This window comes from Crotalus tigris, unplaced genomic scaffold (assembly GCF_016545835.1).
Source record: "Crotalus tigris isolate CLP2741 ecotype Arizona unplaced genomic scaffold, ASM1654583v1 scf7180000017666.379230911805:20528666, whole genome shotgun sequence".
NCBI classification, from domain to species: domain Eukaryota; kingdom Metazoa; phylum Chordata; class Lepidosauria; order Squamata; family Viperidae; genus Crotalus; species Crotalus tigris.
In genome coordinates this window covers 2,702,443-2,720,741 of record NW_024096552.1, presented here as the reverse complement: position 1 = coordinate 2,720,741, position 18,299 = coordinate 2,702,443, and the positions used below count along the sequence as shown (strand labels likewise).

Genomic DNA, 18,299 nt, shown 5'->3' with positions numbered 1-18,299 from the left:
GGCCTTGAGGAGAGACGAGATTGGTTCTCACAGGGGTGTCCCTGTATGCTGTTGGACTGTAGTGCTTGAGACCCCAAACACTGAATAACTTTCACTTCTTTCATTGCATGTCCTCTACTTGCCTTCCATAGACTGACCTCCCCAAACCCTTTCCCCCATCCATTCTTCTAAGGCAGAATATGGGCCTTCTTAGGAAAGAGCTTTGTTCATGTGGATGTTTTCTAATGTGCCTGGCAAGGTCTTACAGTATCACTAATTACATTGCAATTGCAACCTGGCTCTCTAGAAAAGGAGCAGCATGCCAGAAAGTGTTTGTATCTATGGCAGGTAGCCTGTTTATTCTCTCTATCAGCTTTGCTAGTGAAATAAGTTGGTGCATTGAAGAAAAGCTGTAAGAATTTGGTGGGGGGGGGTATTGCTGTGGTTGACCAGTAGGAATTATCCCTATAATGCTCTTGGTACTAAAGAAATGCCAGCTAATAACTGAGACAACTCTAATCCTTGTCCTAAGACCTCTGCCACACAGACTGTTAAATCAGACATACCTTAAAAGGGATCTGGGTAAGATGAAAATAAGCTTATAAGATTAAAGCAGATGGGGATTTGGCTTGATTTTTCAGAACAGTGTGATTGTCACTGCTGAAACTTAACTGTATGTTGCTTGAAAGAGTATTTCTTTATTTATTTTATGCTTGGTCCCATGTGAGGTGTGCTGTGTGATTCTTATTAGTTACAGCCATACATCATAACAGCTTTATGCCATTCCTTTCCTGGAGCAGAGAGACAGGCTGGTGAAGCTTACCCAGCTGGGTCTGGAGATGAGTTTAGGAACTCTTCTCAGAGAGCAAACTGGCATGCGAGTTCATCTCCAGTTTGGAGGGTAATACGATTTTTTTTTAAAAAAATTAACTCTTCTTACTCTGTTGGCATGTGAGTCCATCTCCAGTTTGGAAGCTAATATATATTTTTTAAAAATTAACTCTTCTTATCCTGGACAGGCTTTCACTAGTCATTGAAAACTTTTGCACATGAATTCTTCCAAGCCTTCATATATTCTCACTTTGCACACTTGAGTGTCATGTGGCCGAGAGGGTTTTGTAGAACTTATCATAGGGAGTGGGTCTAGCTGTCACACACAGAGCTATTTTACCTAGTTTGGGTAATGAACTCCCTTCTGGTTGCTTGTATTAGGCAAGTGAACTTTAAAGAGAAGCAGTGAATAGAATTGGGAACAGGTTTTGGTGAGCTGGAAGATGAAGAATACCATAAGAAGTCTCATCAGCTGTTAGGTTTTTGAGGCAATGCAAACAAGAGACACATCAATGAATACTAGCACTATCCTTATTGTAAGATTTACATTAACAGTTTCGTAAGTCTGAAAGTATCCCTTCCCTCCTTTCCTTTTACTCTCAAAAAACTAGAAAGAGTCTCTTTTGAAACAGTTTTCACCACCACCTCTGTGTTTCTCTGGCCTGTGTTACCTTTTGCATGACAGGTGTTCAGTCTGTGGCTCTTCCTCTCATTTCCCAAAGTCATTCCTACATTCCATTACATGCACATAGAGGGGATTAATGAATTTGGATAGATTCAGCAGTCTGCTGATTTAAAATACCAGAGTTTAACATAAAATCGAAGGTGAGCAATTTCTTTTTCATAGCACACTGATTTCTTTATTTTTTTTCCAGAAACAATTTACTTCTTTTTCATAGGTTGTACAGGCAAAATGAAAACTATGATATATGTCTGATAACCACATTTTTGAAAAATACTTTGATTTGTCTACTAGACAAATCATCATCATCATCATCATCATCAATGGTGAGAGACTGGGAGAGGTTAATATCAAGAGAGGAATATTTCAAGGAGATTCATTGTTACCATTACTATTTGTTATTGCACTGTTTCCTCTGTCAACAATACTGAATAACTCAGGACATAGCTATCAAACATCAAAAACATCTACCAGACTACCCCATCTCCTTTACATGGATGATCTGAAGCTGTATGGAAAAAGATCATCTGAAATAGAATCGCTGCTCAGCACTGTCCGTATATATAGCCAAGATATTGTTATGGAGTTTGGCTTGGACAAATGTACCACACTTACTATCGAACAAGGAAAAGTAGTGAAAACTGAAGGAATCAAGATGCCCCACGAAAATAACATTAAGAGTCTGGATGGGGAAGATTACTACAAATACTTGGGTATCCTTCAAGCTGACAACATCAAGCACACTGAAGTCAAGAAAAAGATTAGAGGTGAATACATCAAGAGAGTGAAGAAGATCTTAAAATCCAAACTCAATGGAGGAAATACCATAAAGGCAATCAACACCTGGGCAATCCCAGTCATTAGGTACACAGCTGGAATAGTGGACTGGACTCAAGCAGAACTAAAAGCAATGGATAGGCAGACCAGAAAAATAATGACAATGAATCATGCCCTTCATCCACGCAGTGACATTGATAGACTTTATCTACCAAGGCAAATAGGTGGGCGTGGAATGCTACAAGTACATCAGATGGTTGAAGAAGAAAAAATGGCTTTGGAAGAATATCTGAAGAACAATGATGAAGATGCACTGAAATTAGTATATCAGGAAGGCTTACTAACTACTGGAGAGACCAAACTGGCCTACAAGAAAGACCAAATGAAGAACAGAATAGAGACATGGGAAGACAAAGCACTACATGGCCAATACATGAAAAAAATAGCTGGGAAAGCAGATAATAATAAAACCTGGCAATGGCTAAGAGCAGGAAAATTGAAGAAAGAGACCGAGGGACTAATTCTGGCTGCACAAGACCAAGCCTTAAGGACAAATGCATATAAAGTCAAAATTGAGAAGACAGCAACAGACAGTAAGTGTCGCCTATGCAAAGAAGCTGAAGAAACAGTGGACCCCCTGGTAAGCTGTTGCAAGAAGATTGCACAGACTGACTACAAGCAGCGACATGACAAAGTAGCAACAATGGTGCATTGGAAGATTTGCAAAAAATATCATTTGCCTGTAAGCAAAAACTGGTGGGATCATAAAATAGAGAAAGTCATAGAAAATGATAAAATTAAACTGCTCTGTGACTTCAGAATTCAAACAGACAAGCACTTGCAACATAACACCCCAGACTTAACAATTGTCGATAAGAAAGACAAAAAAGTCTGGATAGTGGATGCGGCAGTGCCTGGAGATAGCAGAATAGAAGAGAAAGAACTGGAGAAGATAACAAAATACAAAGACCTACAAATAGAAATAGAAAGACTGTGGCAAAAGCAAGCAAGAGTAGTACCAATAGTAATAGGCTCCTTAGGTGCAATCCCAAAACAACTGGAGCACCACTTGAACACCATTGGCATTGACAAATTCGCTATTAGTCAATTGCAAAAGGCGGCCTTACTAGGAACTGCTTCTATCCTGCGACGATATCTGTAATACCATCAAACATCCACATCTGCCTATCCCAGGTCCTGAGTAAGGACTCGATAGGTAGACAAAATGCCAAATCCAGTCTGAACATCTGGCTGACTGTGCGATGATTAATAATAATAATAATAATAAAGTTGGAAGGGACCTTGGAGGTCATCTAGTCCAACTCCCTGCTCAGGCAGGAAACCCTATACCATTTTGAACAAATGGCTGCCCATTCTCTTCTTAAAAACTTCCAGTGTTGGAGCATTCACCACTTCTGGAGGCAGGTTGTTCCACTGGTTAATTGTTCTAACTGTCAGGAAGTTTCTCCTTAGTTCTAGGTTGCTTCTCTCCTTGATTAGTTTCCATCCATTGCTTCTTGTCCTATCTTCAGATGCTTTGGAGAATAGCTTGACTCCCTCTTCTATGTGGCAGCCCCTGAGACATTGGAACACTGCTATCATGTCCCCCCTCGTCCTTCTCTTCGTTAAACAAGACATACCCAATAGCAGCAACCATTCCTTATATGTTTTAGCCTCCAGTCCCCTAATCATCTTTGTTGCTCTTCTCTGTACTCTTTCTAGAGTCTCAACATCTTTTTTACATCGTGGTGACCAAAACTGGATGCAATATTCCAAGTGTCACCTTACCAAGGCATTTTAAAGTGGTATTAATACTTCACATGATCTTGATTCTATCCCTTTGTTAATGCAGCCTAGCACTGTGTTGGCCTTTTTGGCAGCTGCAGCACACTGCTGGCTCATATTTAAGTGATTGTCCACTAGGACTCCGAGATCCCTCTGACAGTTACTACTATTGAGCAAGGTACCCCCTATACTATACCTATACATTTGGTTTTTCTTGCCTAAATGTAGAACTTTACTTTTTTCATCATTGAATTTCATTTTGTTAGATAGTGCCCAGTGTTCAAGTCTGTCCAGATCTTCCTGTATCTTAAGCCTGTCTTCTGGAGTGTTGGCTATCCTGCCAGCTTGGTGTCATCTGCAGATTTGATGAGTTCCCCATCTATCTCCTCGTCCAAATCGTTGATGAAGATGTTGAAGAGCACTGGGCCAGAACAGAGCCCTGGGCCACCCCACTACACACTTCCCTCCATGTAGATGCGGTTCTGTTGAGGACCACACACTGAGTATGGCTGGTCAGCCAGCTACGAATCCATCTGGTGGTGATGCTGTCTAACCCACATTTTTCTATTTTATCAAGTAGTAGGTTGTGATCCACTTTATCAAATGCCTTACTGAAATCGAAGTAAATTATATCCACAGCATTCCTCTGATCCACTAATTTTGTCACTTGGTCAAAGAATGCAATAAGATTTGTCTGGCATGATTTGTTTTTGACAAACCCGTGTTGGCTTTTAGTAATGACTTTGTTTGCCTGTAGGTGTTCGCTGATTCATTGTTTGATTATCTTTTCCAGAATCTTCCCAGGTATTGAGGTCAGGCTGATAGGTCTGTAATTTCCTGGATCCATTTTTTTCCTTTTTGGAAGATGGGAAGTACATCAGCTCTTTTCCAGTCCTCTGGTAGTTCCCCAGTGCTCCAGGATGGCTGTGACAGTGTAGTCAGTTCAACTCAAAGAGAGTGAATGAATGGTATGGAAACGAAATAGAGAAAAGAAGCTAAATATTGTTTTCCCTTTGCCCATTCTGTAGGTAAGCTCTGTGGTTTCTGGGCATTTTACAGAGTGAAGCTATGAAAAGCACAAAGCATAACCTTATAGAGTAGTGTCTGCTGAATTAAAAGAAATAGTTACCTTCATAGCTGCAAGCTCCCATTCTTTGTTTTGGAAATCTTGGTGATCCATGCTGGATAGCTTTTCTTCAAGCAACTTAACTTCTAGCAGCATATTTTGATGATGCATCCACTAGCAACTCCTGCAGCTCTTCCCTCTTGGCCTGAGTCTGCTGTTTCAGTATTGTGCCCTCTGCCTATTGGAAAGAGCAGAGGGGTTAGCTGGGGAGAGGAAGGAAAGAGCAGCTTGAGAGACCAGATGCTGGGAGTAAATACTTAGAAGAGGATAAGTTGAAAATCTTAACATTGTACATTTGGAAGATTACCATGACAAATCTGGAGCTAGGTTAAAAATGAGAGTTTTGTTTTATTTATGTATCCATTGGCTTTATATCTTTCTGGGGCATATAGACAAATTATTGCATACAAAATTGCTGTTTTCCTCCAGCACAACTCCTTTTATATCAGGGCCCTACTTCCTCCCTTAAAAAAAAATCATTTAAAACCCAGTTACCTTCAGTCCTTTAATTCTCTCTCTGATCCCATTCCGGTCCAACTGGATACTCTGAATCTAATGATATAATACCTTAAAGCCCTGCTGATAGAAGTCCATGTGTTGCCTGATCTTGTCCAGCTTCTGTGCCATGGAATTGTAGGGGTTGTGCAGTGCCTGGCTGAATTTCATCACTCCATAGACCAGCATACTGACCTCTTCCTGCAGAGCCGCCTCCTGGAGGCCCATCAGGGAAGGGGCAGGCATGGCTGCCTGGCACATTAGGAGGCTTAAGAATATAGAAGCCAGCATAGCTCTGATTGGTCCGGTAGTAAAACAGAGTGACTGGAAGCTTCTTCTTACATAGAGAAAGTGGGAGGATTTCAGGTGGAAAGGCACAGGTGATTTTGGACTTGGGATCTTTTTGCCTCTTTGGCTATGAATGAGTCAGCACTATTTTCAAACTTGGCTCTTATTCTACTTTAATCACTGATGGGGCACAAAGATCCTTTTTTGGGGCAATAGAATTTCATAAATCTAGGCAGGAGCCAGATTACAACAAAGATGTTCAGTTTGTTTGGGGGAATTGCACAGCTTGAGGATAGACTCAATGTACTTATCCAGGCTGGGCTGGCCAGAGGAGCATGCTGTGTAATTTGCTGCTATTTGGGGGGCTGGGATGATCTGAATGTCTACATCAGAGTTGTCCATGCCATGCCTCTGGTTTTTTTCTGTGTAATCACTCTCTTCCATTTTTCTGGGAAAACAATTCACATCTTTTTTAAGATAGCAAACAATACTTGAGGTCAGACTAATAACAAACTTATTTTAAAGTGTATGAATCCTTATTCTCAAAACAGCATCTCCTAATTATGAAAGGTATGTATAACCAGGTTTAGGGAAATCCAGACATTTACAGATATATAAAGAATGAGAGGTGCAGAGGAAGCCACAAAAGAAAGAAAAAGAAAGAAAGAAAGAAAGAAAGAAAGAAAGAAAGAAAGAAAGAAAGAAAGAAAGAAAGAAAGAAGAATTAAGTGGGTGTTGTGAACACATAATGCAAAAGATTGGAAGGAAAAATGAAAAACTTGGGAAGCAAGAATAATGGCATAATTCTGAAAAACAGCAAAGCTAGCAGGCGGAAGAGGGGCATCTCATGCAAAAACATTCTGCTCTGGAATTGGGGGTATGGAAGATAAAGTTTTCTATTTCTATGGCTTTAAGAACATATATTCCTCCTTCTCTTGTGTCTAACATTTTTCTTTCTCTTCTTTTTCCCCCCAGGAATCTACTCTACATTTATCCCCAGAGCCTGAATTTTAGCAGCCGTCAAGGCTCGGTGCGAAATATTGCAGTGAAACTGCAGTTTATGGCTGGAGAAGATCCTAGCCAAGCCATGCCTGTGAGTGAGACCATTCTCAGCTGCTTCCTTCCTTCCTCCTTTCATCCATCACTGGAATGGTGGAGCAGAAGGGAGCCCCTGAAGAGACCGCCCCAAATATTCTCACTTTTGAGCTATCCCATTTAGGGTGGGTGAGGGGCTTCATTTATAATCAGACCCACAACTTATATATCTATAATTCCTATTTTCATATAAGAAAATGTAGGATTTTGAGTTTAGGAAAGAAACTCAAAGTCCTACATTTTCCCATATGAAAATTGTGCTTTATCTGCAGCAGATTTAATACTCAAACCATGGCCTGGGCTTTTGTACTAAAGGTTGTTTGTTGCTTGCCAGCCAATTTAATAGCCAGTCAGGGTTTATCACTACAGTATGACCTGCCAAAAAGTTTGGTAAGTTCAGAAGAAAGCATGCTGAATAAGTAATTTAAGGGAGAATGACCTGTTCTCTGCAAGGAGGAATCTTCTTCAGTTGTTTTCAATTTGGAAATGATCCTGCAAAATAGCAACTTGCTCATGGTTTCATTCATGAAACCAAGGGTTATGAAAGTTATTAAGGGAGAGCTTCTGAAAGGCCATGTCTGTGTTTCTTAGTGGAATTGGGAAAGTATTAGATTTTGTTGCTTTGTTTGTAAACGAGAATGTTTATAATAGCCATTGAAAATACTTGAAAGGTTGTGGGGGAAAAATCAGCTCAGTGTAGCAGTAGGTTATCCTTATGGTATTTCTGGACTTGAATAATCAGAATAATGTAAGAAAGGAAAGGATATGGATCACATCACTTTTCCCTTCCCAAAAGTGCCAGAATGGGAATTATTGAGATATAGCAATAGCACTTGGACTTACATTCAGCTTCACAGTGTTTTACAGCCCTCTCTAAGTGGTTTACAGAGTCAGCATATTGACCCCCCCCAATAATCTGGGTCCTCATTTTATTGACCTTGGAAGGATGGAAGGCTGAGTCAAACTTGAGCTGGTGAGAATCGAACTGCTGGCAGTCAGCAGCAGTTGGCAGCAGTTCAATTCTCACTGGCTTCAAGATTGACTCAGCCTTCCATCCTTCCAAGGTCAATAAAATGAGGACCCAGATTGTTGGGGGGGGGCAATATGCTAACTCGGTAAACTGATATATATAATATTTGTGGACAAATAATGAAAACCACTGGGGTTTATCTCTCGTGCTCCCTCCCTTGACCAGTTTCATGTTCTCTGTTTCTGACTGATATTGTTTTGGTTTCTTCTTATGCTCCAGGTTATCTTTGGAAAATCAAGTTGCAGTGAGTTTGCCAAAGAGGCTTACACAGCTGTTGTGTACCATAACAAGTGAGTTTTTAGCAAGCAGAGTGGGAATTGAAGGTGGCTGTAAATAAGTTACAAGTGGTTGTTTGATTAGTCTACACCATGGGTGTCAAACTCAATCACCTCATGTGACGTATCATGACGTATCAACGTTTTTTGCCTTTGCAGAGTCGGGGTGGGCGTGGCCTGTGCGTGATGTATCTAGCCTGCAGGCTGCCAATTTGATACCCCTGGTCTGCACTGAACTATGCAAACTTTGTCAGAAAAATGTTCTTTGATTTCTTGTGCAGATCTTTATCGCAAATGTGTAAATGAGAAGTTTTATAAAGTGTTATTGTCAGCTTTCTGACCTCCCTGTCATGCCAGGTCACCTGAGTTCTATGAGGAGTTCAAGCTGAAGATCCCAGCCAATTTGACAGACAATCATCACTTGCTTTTCAGCTTTTACCATATTAGCTGTCAACAGAAGCAGAATACACCTCTGGAGACTGCTGTTGGTTATACAGTGAGTTTCAAAAGAAATAACGGAGTTCTGTAGGTACAAGATAGAGCCTATGATTTATTGTAAAAGGGCCCCAGTTTAAATCTCCACTATCTTCCATTGCAAAGAAGCTTAGATAAAGGGACAAGGAGAATCCCCTGCTTTAAGACTATCAAATTTTGGCATGAATCAGAGTATGAGCTGTCATTGTATATACTGTATTTATATTTGATCAGTTTTCTCGGAATGCCCTTTACAGGCAGTCCTCAACCATTTGTTTGGTGGCCATTCAAAGTTACAGTGGCACTGAAAAAAGTGACTTATGACCATTTTTTACACTTACAACCGTCACATCATCCCTATGGTCACATGATCAAAATTTGGATGCTTGCCAGTTGGCTCATATTAATGACGGTTGCGATGTCCTGGGATCATGCGATCACCCTTTGTGACCTTCTGACAAGCAAAGTCAATGGGAAGCCAGATTCAGTTAATAACAACCATGTTACTAACTTAACAACTGAAGTGATTCATTTAATAACTGTGGCAGGAAAGGTCATAATATGGGGCAAAATAAGGATTCACTTCCGAATTTTGCTCAGTGGGGTTTACTGTTGTCAATACCAATATTACATTGCCTTGAATATGGAAGGTGGAATGGTGGGAGAAGAAGAATCCGGTTGTTCTATGTGCTGTATGTGATTGTAAGTCTGCTTTTCTTAACAAAACTTATCTGTGAAGTAGGAAGAAGAGGGTTGGATTTCAGAGGAAAAGTGGCAGTGGAGATGCCAACCTGCAAGGATTTAACTTTGCTTGTTTTCTCTTCCTAGTGGATTCCTCTCATGCAACATGGACGGCTGAGAACAGGGCAGTTTTGCCTGCCGGTTTCAGTTGACAAGCCTCCACCCAGCTATTCAGTGCTCACCCCTGATGTAAGTAAAGAGCGGCTTTGTTTTCCTAGAGGGCAGAAGCTGAAGGGCCTTTCCTCACCTGGGCTTCATTGTGAAAGATACCTCCTTTCTCACTTCCTACTCCCAGTGCCGCCTCTCTCAATTTGTGTCGGGCTTTGACAGGTCAGACTAATTGTAAGTTTTCATTTTTCAGAATTGTAGCCTATTTTATAATGACTACTAGACTTTCCACTGGCAGGACTTTTTATGCATTTTGTTTATAAGGCTTTTTCTGGATTGCTTCTCTGTAGGTGCAGCTGCCTGGCATGAAGTGGGTGGATAATCACAAAGGGGTCTTCAGTGTGGAAGTTCTGGCTGTTTCCTCTGTCCATACTCAAGTCAGTGGTTGATCTTCCGTGTTGCCCTAGGAAAACAAAAGAGTTGGGCTTGGTTGTATCATCATGTTGTTTTTCAGCTGGGAATTTGCATTAGTTTTTGCATTACTTTTGCCCCTTCCAAGTCTAATATGGAAATCTTAGTCCACATATAAATTAATTTTCTTTTTACAAAATACATGCCAATCATTTTTCCAAATTCATAATATATTTTGGCATCCAATGCATCCATTGATAAAAACAGAATGTTCTTAGTTACTCTTAAAAGAATAAAATAGTCTGTATTAGAGACCAGATTTATGAAACAGTTATCTCACTAAGCCTAAGAAAATAAAGGTGACTGTACAGCAGGCTTGGCAGTTCCTGAGGTTCTTACAATGAAAAATGATCAACCTTTGATAAATCCTAATCTTCCTTAATATGGAGTTGGGTATTATGACTTCCTCCTCCCTCTCCCCGCCCCGAGATGTTGCTAAACTATAATCCCTTCATTCCTGGTCATGGTAGTTGGAGATTCTGGGCATTACAATTCAGCAGTATCTGGAGAGCCATAAATTCTTGTCCAACCTTAATATTTGATATTTATTTATTTATGAGTGCAAGCACTCTCTAAGCGGTGTACACCAGTAAGCAATGTATATATGTATATTTACATTGCCCCCAACAATCTGGGTCCTCATTTTACCTACCCCGGAAGGATGGAAGGCTGAGTCAACCTTGAGCCGGTGAGATTTGAACCGCTGACTTGCTGAACACAATCAGCTAAAGTGGCCTGCAGTACTGCACTCTTAACTGCTGCGCCACCTCGGCTCGTATTTGTATGTATTTTTATCTCTATCACATCACATTATTGGTATAGATAAATGATGCTAAGCTTAATAACTGTTCTACATACATTTTACATACATTCTTTGTTCTGGCAGGATCCATTCTTGGACAAGTTCTTCACCTTGATACATGTGCTAGAAGAATATACCTTTCCCTTTCGACTCAAAGATGTGATCCTAACAGAGAACAACATAGAATCTGAGTTGAAATCTAGTGTAGGCAACTTACGAGTGGCTAGCCTGGAACCTTTGGTGGCCTTCAGTCATCAGATTCTCAACAAGCTGATCCAACTCATTGTGTACCCACCTGTCATTGCAGGGCAGATTGGTGAGTGCTGTATCTGTGGTCCTCTCTATTTCCTCTGAAAGGATTTTCTTGTTATCTGAGACAAGTGAAATAACGTAAAGCCCCACTTTTTTAAAAAAAATCCTCACTCTTACAGAGTTGGATGGAAGGAAACATGTTTGGGATATGGGATTCCCTCTACTCACTAAGAAAATGAACCTTCACAAGGGCATAGGGTCTTCTGCTTGAGTAAGGGGTTGGACTAGAAGACCTCCAAGATCCTTCCAACTCTCATATTCTGTTCTGTTCAGTAAGAGAGATGAATTGTTTCTCAGTGCCAGCATAACAAAGAAGGGTTGAAGTATCAATACACATTTCAGAGGGACAGACCTTTTTACAGCATCGCTGTGGATAACAGTGGTATGATTCTACTTGAGACAAGTAGCTAGCTGGTGCTGTCAGTTATTGTTGTATTTCTATTAGTCTGTTAGTGTCCTTGTACAGAAAGTATTTTATTTTTTTCTGTCATAAATTTATTTTTTAATATACTAAGTTATCATACACAATAATTTTAAAATGTTTTCTTTTGCATTACATTGAATATATAACAGGTCCTATTTGACCAAAAACCTTTCAGTTATCTAATTTTTAAGAAATCTTTTAAAGGCAGATTTTTTATTAGTATTTTTTGTATTTATAGATGTATTTATATGCTGTTCATATCATTGTCCTTCTTATTGTTTGAAGTCAATCTTAGTGAGTTTTTTGGTGTCTTCTGCTATGTGAAGGAGTTTGTAGTGAAAAGAAACTCATTTTCACTTTATGCCAAACATTTTATTCACTGTAACATAGCACATAATAACATACCAGTTCCCAGTCTTTTCTTTTTAGGAGGCCAGCTAATCCCCTTGCTATATGGGATACAAATTAAAAAGAAAAAGAGAACTTGCTTTATACTCCTAGAAGTACTTAGAAAAACCTCAAGCCCTGTAAAAGTTAAAAGGAAAGCCCAAAGCTGCTGTTGCCATCCATTGATACACCATGTTATTACCTGCTACCTGCAGTCTCTGCCTACTGAAAAGTTTCCCATCCCAGGATGAAAGAGATGATGCTGTGAAGCAGGTGAATTAGAAGAACTGCAGGAGAAATTCTTCCTGGGTCTTGTGTGCATAAAGTAGAAGAAAAGCCCTAGACATTCATCCTCTGATAGTTTTAATAAAATCACAGTCAATGCTAATATAATTCATATTGAACTTGTAGAAACCTCTTCTAGTTTTTCATTCTGCACCCCTTTTTTCATTAGAAGGTGGGGAAACAGAGAAAATTTTATAGATGACTGTAGATACTAAACATACTAAGAATTCTTAATATCAGTTAGAATGTCATCTTTGATATTTATTGTAAATAAATTGCCCATTTTTGGGGTGTGTGTAATTTCTCTTCCATAACTAATGCTTGTCTTACTCTGTTTAGTCTCACCTTCCCCCATTTTTTTTCTTGCTTCTTCCAGTGAGCTTGGGTCGTGCAGCATTTGAAGCTATTGCTGTGATGGTGAACCAGATCCACAAGAGCCTGGAGAATAGCCAAGATCAGCATGGCCAAAATCATCTGTTGGCCTCTTACATCTCCTACGTTTTCCGTCTGCCTGTGATGGAGCCAGGTTTGCCAGGGATCACAAATGCTTGCTATATGTATGGGCAAGCAAAGAACTGTGTGTCTGATCATCTTTCCTATTCGCTGTGTGCCATTTCCATGGCCTGCAGCTCAGGAGCTATTGGAGGCATTCCAAATACAGATAGTCCTTGACTTACAGTAGTTCATTTAGTGACTGTTCGAAGTTAAACAGCACTGAAAAAAGTGACTTATGACCACTTTTCACACTTTGCATCCCCACGGTCATGTGATTTACATTCAGAAGCTTGACAACTGACTCACATTTATGACCGTTGCAGTGTCCCGGAGCCATGGGATCCCCTATTGCGAACTTCTGACAAGCAAAGTCAATGGGGAAACCAGATTCACTTAACAACTGTGTTATTAATCAACTACAGTGATTCACTTAACAAATGTGGTGAGAAAAGTCGTAAAATGGGGCAAAACTCACTTAACAAATTTCTCACTTAGCAACATAAATTTTGGGCTCAATTGTGATCGTAAGTTGAGGACTGGCTGTATTCAGCGAGGACCTATGTTCACAAAAAAAATCCTTAACTTTTTATATTATTAATATATCTGTTAAAATGGATGAAGTAGAAGATAGCACCATTTATCAATTTCAGTTGTATGCAAAGAACAAAGACTTGTTTACATTTGACATCTTTAGCTGAATGATTATAAATCTGGGATGACTGATTTAGATGCTGCTGAGGTCTTAGAAACAAGCACACGGCTAGCCAAACCAGACTTCCAAGGATCAAGGGCAGCTTGATGGTTCTCTTAATTTCTGCAGAGGAGAATATACTGAGCAGAAATCCTATCCTACTTGGGATATTCCCTCTCCCAATTTGAAATTAAAAATAGAATTTGAAAGGCTCCAACTATAAGTAGTCCTTATTTAATGACCACAATTGGGACCAGCAACTCTGTCACTAAGTGACACAGGGATTAATGAAAATACCACATGATCAGACTTACAGTTTCACTTCTGTGGTTATTAAGCAAATCACCACAGGTTATTAACTGAGACATGTTGTAAGGACCCACCTCACTTTACATCTTAAGAAGACAGAACTCTTGGAATATCTCTTCCAACAGGCTTCTTTATTAAGAGAAAATGATTGCAGGCATTCTAGACAGGATCTGAGGGATCAACCCCTACCATTCAATGTTTTAAGTGTTCCCAAGCAGCCCCCACCCCACAGTCCTTCCAGGCGACAATCACTCATTCTCTCTTTTCCCAGATCCCAGGCGTTACATTGTTCCACCCCTTTTCCATCACTGCCGGCAAAAGGGAGACTTCAGAGAGAGAGTAGATGAAAGGCGATGGACATATTGTTATGGTCAGTCCTCTTGATGAGAATCAACATCCAGTCCTTTGTTGTTTAAATGAAGGAAGTGAGAGTCATAAAACCCCCTTGCTTCCTCCTCCCCTTTCGTAGTATGACAGAATCCACAGAGAGTAAGAAATGGGGTTTTTTTCAGAGTAGGTAGCTAGAAATGAAATATAATTGGATTCTGACATCCTGCCCCCCTTAAAAATAAGAGAGATCCACCTGTAAAGAAAACAAAACAGGTATAAAAGTTAGTCTGGCTTGTTAGGATACTCTGTATGAAACTTCTTTAATAGCTTCGGGGCTCTGACATGACATTTATGGACCCACTTGTTTTGTGAGGCGGGGAGGTGTTTCCATGCTATTAGGTATTGAGTTGTCTCATGATATCTCCTAGAATCTAGGATTTCCTTTATCTCGAAGTGTTGTTCTCCTTCCACCATGATTGGTGGTAATGGTGGGGGGATTTTTGGCCATAAGGGTGACTGATGTTCTCTTTTCAGCAAACTGCAGTGGAAAATTGGGTGTATTTGCCTAAGATTTTTGGGTAATTCTAATTCTACTGTTACTGGGTTTATGATTCTCTTAATTGGAAAAGGCCCTATATATTTTGGTCCAAGTTTTTTACAGGGTTGTAGGGATTTTAGGTATTTTGTAGATAAGTACACCATTTCTCCTATAATGAGAAGGCTCAACCCTTTTTTATCGGCTTGTGCTTTATATGCATGCCTAGTTTCATTTAGTGCTTTTCTAACTATTGACCAGGTGTTTTGTCAGTCCTCTTGATGAGAATCAACATCCAGTCCTTTGTAGTTTAAATGAAGGAAGTGAGAGTCATAAAACCCCCTTGCTTCCTCCTCCCCTTTCGTAGTATGACAGAATCCACAGAGAGTAAGAAATGGGTTTTTTTCCAGAGTAGGTAGCTAGAAATGAAATATAATTGGATTCTGACACATGTGACTCACCATGAATTACAGTTGTACTGCCAATTTCTCTATCAACTTTGCTTGTTAGAATCCAGCTATGAAGTGTGGTATCCTGACCGTGGGACATTGCAACAGTTGTAAACATCCATTGGTTGCAAAGTGCCTGAAGGTCAACCATAAGACCATAAAAGATATTGTGACAATCATAAATGTTGGGACCGATCATAAAGTTACATTTTTCAGCACTATCGTCATTTCAAATGGTCATTAAACAGGGCAGTCATTAAGTGAAGTCTGCCTGTAATGTGGTTGCTTACCCAGTCTCTCCATCTCCTCCCACTGCAGCAACCAAGATTGAGAGTAGCATACATGCTCCATTATAGGTAGCAGGAGGTTAAAATAGTACCCGTACAACATACAGTGTAAGAGAACATCCTGTAATAGCTTTTGTAACACTTCAGCATTATAACACAGAATTAAATTCAAGAAGCTCCAGTGGTGAAATTGCAGTAGAAAAATATTTTAATGGGTTTTCTGAAAGGAAGGAGATGGAGTACCCTAATGGAAAAGAGAAGAGGTTATTCTCAAATTTATGGCAATATCCCTCTCCTTGAATGAAAGAGAATCTAATAATGAACAGCCCAATTACGTATGAGAGAGTCATAGACATTTTTTAAACATCTGCATAAATGGTAGAGGAAATCACTCTCCCAGTCTAACTCACTCTGTATTTCTTCCAGAGACTGGAGTGCCACCCCACAGTGGTACCCTTCAATATGCTACCTTGTCCCGTTCAACTGGGCGCCCTGTCAGCCTTCACCTCTCTCATTCCAAAAGTATCAGCAACAGCAATCCTGACTTAACCACCACACCAACTTCCCCAGATGAAGAGGTCCAGAAGATTATCAGCAGCAAGGTTAGCACCGCTCAGACTTAAGGAGCAGGGGCAACACTCTTCTGACCCTGTCCTTCGCAAGAAGAAGGAAGTTTCTTTAGTTGCTAAATGGTCTGCCTGAATTTTGGTTTTTGAAGTGCCAGATGATAATCAGGCATTTTGGTGTTTCGCAATTCTAACACTGTGTTCTTGTGATTGTGTTTTATTGTTTATGCTATTCTATATGCATGTTTCTGTTCTTATAATTGGTATTCTGCTGCTTTTGTACAGTTTTAATAGATTGCTCCCTACTAAGATTTTTTTTTACTGATAGGCAATTTAGATATATATATATTAAATAAGCTCTACCACACAGAATCATTAAAAAAAACAGAAATGTAAACCTTTGTAGACCTAAAATGGTTCCTCATCAGTCTTTATGTTCTCCAGCACTGGAGACGTAGAATCCACCAATGGGTTAACTGTGCCTTCCTGCCCATTAGACTGGGTCAGCTAATTTGTCACGCCCATCCTGGGGTAGCTCCTCCCATTCTTGACTCGGTCTTCAGCCCAGGTGGACGTGATAGATTGGCTCCCGGTCTAAGGAAGGTAATAGAATTAAACATTGGTGGATTCCTGTCTAACTCCATAACTACACCAGCAGAGCTAAGCCCAGCTCTGTGAGAGTCAGTCTGTGGACAGGCTTGGGGTAGGGGTTTCCTTCCCTCCCCAGTCCTGGGTGCTCAACTGGGTAATAGCCTTAGGGAAATCCTCTGGACGTTCAGCATTGGGACCAACGTTGAGCTACATCTTAAGCTAATCTCCCTCCAGAGGGGAAATCCAGACAGCTGCTCAGCATTACGCGCAACGCTGCAGCCGGATTCCCCCACGTTCTGGAGGGGGTTGGGGATTCCCCGTCAGCCTCATAAGGAGAGTCAGCTGAGCGGAGGCCGCGGCTTCTTACGGGAGCCGAATTCATACTGCAGCCGGATTCCCCCATGCTCCGGAGGGGGGGGGGGATTCCCTGTCAGTTTCTTTTCACTGAAAAGCCAGCCGATCGGCGGCCGTGGCTTCGGGGAGCATTCCAGTTTCGGCAAAACAATCTAGCCTTCGAGATTTCCCTGATAGCCCCCGCCGCAGCATAGAGTGCCAAGGCGTCCTGATCGCCATTTTGAGCGATGGGACACATGGAGGAGGGGAGGAACTTCCACCTTCTTCTCCCCTTCTCTCTCAAATTTCCCGCCAACAGACAGGAAGCCCTCTTGCATCCAATCACAGGGACGCAGGGGTGCTTCCGATTCCCCTTCAGGGACTCAGAATCATCCCGGCAGCCACTTCATCTGGCTGAGGAGAATGTGGAGACCCAGCGGGGCCAAGCTAGACCCTAAATCAGGTGGTGGCTTGGTTTTTTTCTGAGGGAACGAACATCTCCTTCATCTCTTTCCGTGTCTGCCGTTCTCTTCCCCTGGATGGTTAAAAAATTTTCCTTTTAATAGCGATCTCTTTAAACTGCAGCCTTACCCCCCCACACTCTATTCCCCCCCCCTCGTTTTGTTATTTGATTCTCCAGTTCACAAAATAAAATAAAATAGAATTAAACAGAATACAGGTAAATAACTAAATTAGATACATTAATTAAATAAATAAAATAAATAATAATAATAAAAAATATTATTAATAATAATAATAATAATAATAATAATAATAATAATAATAAAAAGGAGGTATCAAACACCCTTTGCCCAACCCTGGTGCACCTACTCTGACCGCACTTCACCATTACTACAGTTCCGCCGCTGCAGACCAGTGGACGTAAGAAGGGCGGACCCCAAAGAGGTGGGACGGCAGCGGTCCCTTTACCGGCCAGGCGATCAGGAAAGCAGGAGGACCATTCCCTGCTATCCCTGCTTGCCAATTCTTGCCAACTGATCCCCTGCCAGAGCTCCCTCTCTGAAAGCTCACGTCAGAATGTAGGAGTCCACGGTGCCTCAGCCCCTGAGCATGCCTCCTCTCCCACCAGCCACAAAAAACAAAAATCCTCCAAACAGGAGGTGGCAGGCAGGATCAAAGCAAAGATCAAGTCCATTTCTGCAAGAAAACCTTCCAAGTTGGCAGAGAAACAGGCTAGCAGAAGGCACCAGGCCCTTCAGAGGGAATTCTCCAAGGCACAAAAACAGGCTAAGACAAAAGCGGAACAGATAGGGAATGCATCCTTTGACCTTCCCTTGGGACCTTCCACCCAAGGAGTATGGTTCCCAGAGGGTTCCCCCCAGGGC

The 18,299-nt window shown here is 41.0% G+C and overlaps 1 protein-coding gene across 19 annotated transcripts in view; it reads left to right on the top strand.

Moving 5' to 3' along the window:
• Positions 1-18,299, top strand: part of DOCK6 (dedicator of cytokinesis 6) — a 184,981-nt gene that overhangs the window by 102,547 nt on the left and 64,135 nt on the right. For 12 of the 19 annotated variants that reach the window (XR_005555912.1, XR_005555911.1, XR_005555910.1 and 9 more), the window contains exons 15-23: positions 6,939-7,056; positions 8,308-8,378; positions 8,721-8,859; positions 9,666-9,767; positions 10,037-10,123; positions 11,044-11,275; positions 12,744-12,893; positions 14,134-14,232; positions 15,890-16,065. Coding sequence is in view for 15 of the 19 variants with exons in the window: in XM_039336457.1 (XP_039192391.1) it covers positions 6,939-7,056; positions 8,308-8,378; positions 8,721-8,859; positions 9,666-9,767; positions 10,037-10,123; positions 11,044-11,275; positions 12,744-12,893; positions 14,134-14,232; positions 15,890-16,065 (1,174 nt within the window). In the remaining 4 variants the exon portion in view is untranslated. The remainder of the gene's footprint in view (positions 1-6,938; positions 7,057-8,307; positions 8,379-8,720; positions 8,860-9,665; positions 9,768-10,036; positions 10,124-11,043; positions 11,276-12,743; positions 12,894-14,133; positions 14,233-15,889; positions 16,066-18,299) is intronic. The other 7 variants (XM_039336460.1, XM_039336463.1, XM_039336459.1 and 4 more) reach the window with 1 other exon arrangement.